This window comes from Psammomys obesus, unplaced genomic scaffold (genome assembly GCF_907164565.1).
Source record: "Psammomys obesus unplaced genomic scaffold, mPsaObe1.curated_primary_1811, whole genome shotgun sequence".
NCBI classification, from domain to species: domain Eukaryota; kingdom Metazoa; phylum Chordata; class Mammalia; order Rodentia; family Muridae; genus Psammomys; species Psammomys obesus.
Window position 1 is genome coordinate 13,831,126 of NW_026596039.1, and position 7,497 is coordinate 13,838,622.

The 7,497-nt window shown below is 41.3% G+C and overlaps 1 protein-coding gene across 3 annotated transcripts in view; it reads right to left on the reverse strand.

The window, feature by feature from the left end:
• Window positions 1–956: 956 nt before the first annotated feature.
• Window positions 957–7,497, reverse strand: part of Zc3h12c (zinc finger CCCH-type containing 12C) — a 52,092-nt gene continuing 45,551 nt past the window's right edge. For all 3 annotated transcript variants that reach the window (XM_055622438.1, XM_055622436.1, XM_055622437.1), the window contains exons 4-6: window positions 6,434–6,668; window positions 4,562–4,668; window positions 957–3,999 (exon numbers count right to left, since the gene is read on the reverse strand). In XM_055622438.1, coding sequence (XP_055478413.1) covers window positions 2,603–3,999; window positions 4,562–4,668; window positions 6,434–6,668 — 1,739 coding nt within the window. In that variant the 3' untranslated portion in view covers window positions 957–2,602. The remainder of the gene's footprint in view (window positions 4,000–4,561; window positions 4,669–6,433; window positions 6,669–7,497) is intronic.

Sequence of the window (7,497 nt, forward strand, 5' to 3'; positions counted from 1 at the left end):
CTTGAGACATTTGAGAATTTGATGTAGCTAAAGTCTGCCAATTATGTTCTTAAACTTGGCAAGCAATGTTGGTGCTTCATCAAAGGGGACAGGCAGCCTGTCCTCTTGTCACAAGAAAACTTTTCCTTAGCACACAGCTAATGGCACTGAGAAATGCAGGTGGGAGTAGGTTAGAACTACCCACTCGATGACACACACTGGTAAGGATTATATTAAAGATGAAAAAGAGGGCAACTAGTCAGCTAAAACATAAAAAGGCCGAATTTTAAATCATGTCCTTTTTACCTCAGAGCTCACTTAAATAATTTTAGTCAAGTTTGCCCATTTCCAAACAATCACAGTGCTAGAATGAAGCAAAAGTGACATGTCCATTGGAAGTGACCTCCTCCTCTCGCCTCCCAGTACCATTAGGTAGACGGGGGAAGAGGAGCCCCACATGTGCAACCTCATTTTTGGCGTTCATTTCTCCTCCACGTTTCAACCTTCAGATAATGACTGACGAAATCAAGGACCGTTTCACAAGTCGGCAGTGTCACTCTCAGACAGACACTGCTAGGAATGGCTGGTCTGGCACCACCTGTGTCACCCTGGGTACAGGTGTGTGCCACACTCACTCAAACACAGCAGTAACTGTAGAACATCACTTTCCTGAATTAAGTTTGCTGAACATGGTTCAGATTATTGGATATGCTAATATGCACAATGCCGTTTAGAAGCATTTACTGTGTACCCAAATCCTACTCCATGCAACACACAGTGTCACACAAGTAGTGAAAATGTTATCCTAGTCGAAGATGCTTGGACGTTATTTTCAGGCAGCATTTTACCTTTATTTTAAGTTAAGTTCACACTAGGTAAGTTTTAGGAGAAAGAAAATGCCAATAAATTTATTTAATATATTTTAATATATAAAACTAAGACAGACACCTTTATTTACCTTAATTGTTATTTTTATTTTCTATCCTATTCTAGACTTCAATTTTTCCTTTAAAATTTTGTATTTAAATAAGGGATAAAATGTTGCCCAAAAGTCTAATTATAGTTACATATTCATGTTTTTAACTAGATCTACAAATCAAAATAGTTTTTATTGTTAAAAAGATACAATTTGTATCAACAGTAAAAGGTACTTTCTGGTTTTCAGGGCTTTGCCTCTCTCAGGCTGCAGGACTGCCTAGACCAGGGCATCCAGGCTCACCACAGGATCAGAGCTAGACTTGTCCTTTACAACAAGTAAAACCAGAGACAACTTCTGTCTATCACAGCCCTGTCTGCACTGATCATAAATCCATCTCCCAATCCTCAGAAAGGTCACTACAGCAAGCAAAACCCATGACTTCACAACCAGAAATATCCCTTACTAATACTAGAACAGACTTTAGTCTGTATCTAAAACTACACTATTTGTGGCAAGAGTCTGGCCTTAATAATATAACAGGCCCCCAAAAAAACTACCTTCAGGAAAATGGAAAATATACAATATCTTACAAAAAAATTAAGTTACCATTTACAAGTCCTGTTGCCATTTCTATAGTGCAGTACCAATAAATGTTGCATATCCTCAACACATCAGACCACCTCAGGCCAGCCTCAATAAATAGCAGGAAAGCTAGAGTGTATTAAATATAAAAGTTGCATTGAGAATACCTAGATTCATTAAAAATAGGCAAGTACTGTGAAAGGGTTATTCATCCAGTATTGTGCCTCCCACAAAAAGACAGACATTAAAAATACATGTTAATGGAAATCTAGGATTTCAATCCCATTTCTACTGTCAAAAAGCACATTTTAGCTGGAAAACAAAGCTTTAACTTGTAATAGTTACGGCTTTTGCCTTATTCATAAAAAGAAAATGGAAACATTTTTTTTCCATTGATTGTATCTGCTTTCTTTTAAACTGACCATTTAAAATAACTAATTTTCTTAACAGGAAATATCCAAACAAAAATAAAATAATCAAAAGTGCCACACTGGAAATCATTCTAACATATACTATTACCCAATTTAATGTAACTGTTAACTTACTTTTTGTTTAAAATATAAAGTCAGTGCTGTAGTATATCTTTGTTTCTATAAATAATGATTATAGCACAAAGAAGCCCACTTTCCCCAAATAAAAATAACTTAAAAAGCTGTAAAGGATTCTAGTTAAGCTTGGCTTGAGGAAATAGTTTGCTAGGTTTAGTCCAGTACCTCCACATTCTGAAGGTACTGCAATTGCTTGCAGTTGACAGACAAACACCAAGTTAATAAGACAGGAAACAAGGATAGAAAGTGCTGCATATAAACCCTGATGCACCAAAGAGGAATATCAAAGATCACAGACACATCTATTAAATCAAACTGGAGAAATCTCCAGCCAAGTGTATAGCTTTAAAAAGGAAATGTTAAAAAAAAAAAAAAAAGTTTGAATGTAAAGCAATCCCGTGATACGTCCACCAAGTGGGGTTCCATACAGATTCCATGATACAGTATTTCACATAAATGGATACTATATAACCTCCCCGCTGAGAAGGAGATCACATGTGCTATTGTAGCAAACCTCCCTCAGCATCTGAGCTGAACAAAAAACTACTCAACACCACAAAGATGCATCATCTTTTCAATAGCCCAGCTGTGACTTCTCCACTAAGATGGCTGCTGCGAGCTGCTGGGCGTCTGTCATGTGAGGATTCCTTTTCATGACGAGCCTCACCAGGTCAGGGGGGAAGATGTTGCACAGATTGATATAAATCTTTTCTCGGTTGTCCTGATACCTTGGAGGATCTTGTGGCATTGCACAGTACGGGATTCGCCAGGTGGGCTCCTGCTGCTCAGGCAGGCTCTGGAAGGTGATCGACTCATAGCAGGGGGGTGTGGAATTATCGGGTAAGGAGTAAGTCTGCCGATAGCCGTATGTATCCATCCCGTAGCTTGGCCTATCCCAGCTTCCTAGGCCTTCCTGGCGAGAGTAAGGCTTTCTTTGTCTTGAAGGAGAGCTATCATAGAGCCGAGAATCAGAAATGCTGTCTATTCTCGTGGCCACTAAGGACCTTCCTAGGTGTGGCGCCTTAGAGTGTGCTGAACTTGGTGGAGAGGGGTAGTCGCCAGGACAGCTGGACCGCGCACCCACAGCGGGGTGCTGCAGATGCACAGCCAAGTGTGGAAGAGGACGCTTGTGATGGTACTTTGGTTCTTCATGACTGTAGCTCTGAACTCTGCTTAGGGGCTCGTGTAAATTGTGCAGGAAGGGCTGGGAATTAAGGCGGCTGTGAGGGTGCATGTGTTGACACTTCAGATTCTCTTCCAGCTGCGGGTCAGGAGAGCTGACATAGGACCGGTCACTGTACCCCACGTAGGAGTCGCTGCTCCCACAGCTCATGCTCCCTTCACTGCTGCAGTCTGAAGCTACAGAACTGACTCTGTAATCAGTGTCTAACGAGAAACGCCTTTCAGGACTTCGGGGGCCTGAGATACTCAGATTTGAATATGCATTCAACATGGAGTAATACCCAACGTCAACAGGGGACTCACATTTTGGATACTGTTCATAAGGCATTGGCGTTCCATGATTTTTGGTTGCCATCATCACTGGAGGGTACTGTCCCTGTGGTCTTTGATCCTGAGGTGGGAAATGAACTCCAGATGGAAGGCCATTGCTTAAAGATGGAGTGCTTTGGGGTTTTGCAGTAGGAGTGGCCGGGATACTAACTAAGGAAGGTACAGACCTGGTTTCCAATTTGTTTTTGGTGGGAAGCTTTTCCTCTATGTCTTGGTAGGCATGAGTCCTTATGCTTGGGTCTGACTGCCTCTTTGGAGCACCTCGTTTGACGTCCGAAGTGCTATCAGCCTTGGAGCTACAAGGGACACTGTTGCTTTTCACCAGTCCTCCTTCATTTGTAGCTTTGGCTGCTGTGTTTCTAGACATGGCACGAAGTTCATCCGCAACTGAGCGCTGAGGCTGGCTGCCCCTTTCTGGGTGGTAATATTTGCACTTATGTCCGTAGGTACACTTCTTTCCTATGAAGATAAAGTCAATTAGGCAAGGGAGCACAGCATGAGATCCTGCACAGTCAGCGAGGCACGCCTATCTCAACTGGTGTAACAAAGGCAGAAATGGGAGCTGGGCTATGTCTTAGTCTGTCCTCACTCTCTTCAGTCTTCTCGCTTACTCTGAAGGGCACTGAGGAGGCTTAGTTGATATCTCAGATCATATCTGCCTCTTCTCTTCAAGGTCTTTACAAGTCATGAGATTCTCCCATGAAGAGCGGCTGGACTGCTGCAACACCATAAAGCTATGCTTATCTGATTCGTACCTAGATAGAAGAATTCCTAATTTTCATTCCCATAAAAACTAACTTCAAAGAGAATTAACACTATATTCACTCAGAGAAGTTCCTACATTGAATCCAAGTAGGTAAAAACAATTTCTTAAGGCTACCATACTTCCTTAAATTTAATCACAATCAAAAGAAGTACATAGTATACCACATGAGATTTTCAATGTTTATTTATATTAGCCAAAGTTTAACCATATATTGTGCTCTAAAGGCACATGTTAAATATTCATAAGGACAGTTACCATATGGACAAGGTTGCTTTTTGTGCTCAGGGACAATGGGTTTCTTCCTCAGAAAGTTATCCAGACTTGGGCCATGTCTGCCCAGAGGGTCATCAGGGGGCATGAACCTGTCACAGAGATAACAAAAGACAAGACACACAGAAAAAAGGTCAATAAACCCTAAAGACAGAAATAGTCATTCACTCTATTTTCTTCTGAAATTTTAATCCAAGTGCCTTGACTAACATTTCTAAGATTAAAAGAACAAAAATTTTAATCCAGGGTCTCCTGTAAAGCCTAGCTTTCACCTTAACTTGTATCTGTTTTAATGTAAATAAGCTTTGAGACAGCATGTTCTAACACATTTTTTTTTCCCTCAGTCTTGGGAGGCATGTAAGGATCTGAATAATAAATACCAGGGCATTTTAGGAGAGCTCTGTCAACACTAGTTTTGCAAGGGAGTGCAGCCCAGGGGAATGAGGTGGAGCAGCTGAGAAGGGAGAGGAGGGGAGGGACAGCAGTGAGCCCGAGACTCGAGACTCGGTGTTAGGTGTTAGATGCACCTCACACACCACTGCATCTCCAAGTACAAGCTCCAGTTTAGAGATCAAGAAATAATCCTCATTTAGGCTCAGAGAACTTAAGTCCCTTTGTGTCTAACATCGATGGATGACAAGGTCAAGACTCAATTATACATGACTCTGAAGTCTGTTCTCTCCCCGTTGGTGAGTGGCTTCTCAGCTGAGGAAAAAATGAGTCAAGGAGGCAAAGCACATCCACCATCTCAGATGCCTGAGGCTCAGAGAGGAGGATAGGCCTTTGAGACTTGGCAGAAGGGAGGAGGTTAGAGAGGACTGCAAGGCCAGCCTTCGTAGGCTACAGAATGAGCTCAAGGCCAGCATAAATGAGTTGAGACTCTGTCTCAAAAAGACTAAGCAGCCAAACCGTTGATTCTGTAGCGCAGTGTGGCAGTAGGCTGGCCTCGCATGCATAGGTGAGGTCTTGGCTTGGCTCTACTACAAAAAGAAGAAACTAAATCTAAGGACATAAGCTTATCATTGGATTGACTATCAAATGGTGGAAAGAAAAATTTGTATCATGTACAGAAATAAATCCTAATATTTGTTCTAACTTGAAATAAGCACAAGTGTTTATCTGTAATAAGAATGTGAGCAATATAAAAATTCAAAGAGGAACAATCAAAATGTCTTAAAAAATGTCTTAAAAAAACTTAACAAATATTATTATGTTTTTGTTATTGTATTATTATGACAAAAGCAAAATTCAGTAAAAAGAAAAAAAAACAATACAAAAGAAAAAAACCAAAACCTACATGTTAGGGATATAGGTCAGTGGCAGAGCCTGAGTAAGACCATAGGCTTCATCCCCAGTGTTGCGAAATAAAAATATTTTCCATGTTTACTCCCTCCTTCTCTTTCCTTCTCCCAGTCTCACTATGTAGTCCAGGTGGCCTTGAACTCATGATTCCTTATGTCAGCCCGTACAGGGCTGAGGTCACAGGTGTGTGCCAACGGCCACTTCCCACATTTCTCAGGAGTCTTCCTAACAAATGCACAGCTGAGCTACACTGCAGCAGCTATGCATTGCAACTTGATGGATTTTTCTACTGTATGCTTAGTCGCCTTGCAATTCTTGTAATTCTAAATACAAAAGTTAGTTTATTTGGTTTTTCTTTTTCCTCATTATTATAGCCTAAGAAATAATGTAAGGCTGAGAGTGCAAATGCAGTTTTGAAGTTTTTGCTAACTTTTGCTACATTGTACAACAGGATTAATGGGGAACCGGTGGTCAAAAGAAGCCTGTGTCAGGTCTGGTCAGTGGCAAAATGGGAAGGATATTACTGCAGCTGCGAGGAAGGGCTGTCTTACTTACTTGTCATTGACAAAGGAATACATCAATAACCGTTCATCTATGAACTTCTTCCATTCCGGTTTTTCATTTGCCAAATCTCTGTAGTTATCATTGGACACGATTATGCCGTCAGACTCAAAAGCCAGCTTCACAATGAACCTGTCGTCATAGCACACTACTCGCCTGCCCTGGACGCGCCGAGACGGCGTGAATACCAGGATTTTCTCCTTTTCTAGTTTCCGTAAAATTTCCTGATCTGCAATAAGAACAGGGTGAATTTTCAGGAGTAAATACATAATGAAATACATGATGACTTTCATATGATGAGGTTTTTTTTTTATTAAAAATATTTATTACACAAGTGCTCTGCTTGATGGAGGTCTGTGCACCACGTATGTGTCTGGTGCCCACACAGGTCACAGAAGTTGTTAGATCCCATGGAACTGTAGTCAAGAGACGGTTGTGAACCATCTGGGTGTGTTGGGAATCAAACCCAAGTTCTTTGCAAGAATAAGTGCTCTTAAGCACTGAGCCGTCGCTCCTGCTTCCTGGGGAGCGTTTTTAATAGGAACTAGAATGTAGACATTATGAGTCACAGTTGACGGATGTAGCGTAATCTGTCACTCTCGGCAATACTTTATGAAATTTCAGTCTTAAAGCCGCAAGCACCAGTGTGACGACACGCACCAAGCTGTTCCCCTGGTCCAGTTTTGAGCAGCAGGCACTTTTTTCTCATCTGTGGGTGTGTGCTGGAGGTTTTTTTTTCTCTAAATAGAAGATGTGATGGGGAGAGACTCTGAAATTGCTGTAACAGAGGAAACTCTGAGTAACTCATTTATGCCTCACTGCCTGCCCACTTCATCTTAGAAACAACAAGGAGGTGCAGTGAGACTGTGATTCCCCCATGTGGACAGCAGCAGAACTTGAGCTGTCTCAAAGCACAGGTTCACAGGAATGAAGACAGTGGGTCAGAAGTGCTGGTACAGTCACACATTCTGCATCCTGCCCTCTGAAGTGGGGTAACAAGCGTCGGTTAATAATAATAATAATAATAATAATAATAATAATAATAATAATAATAATAA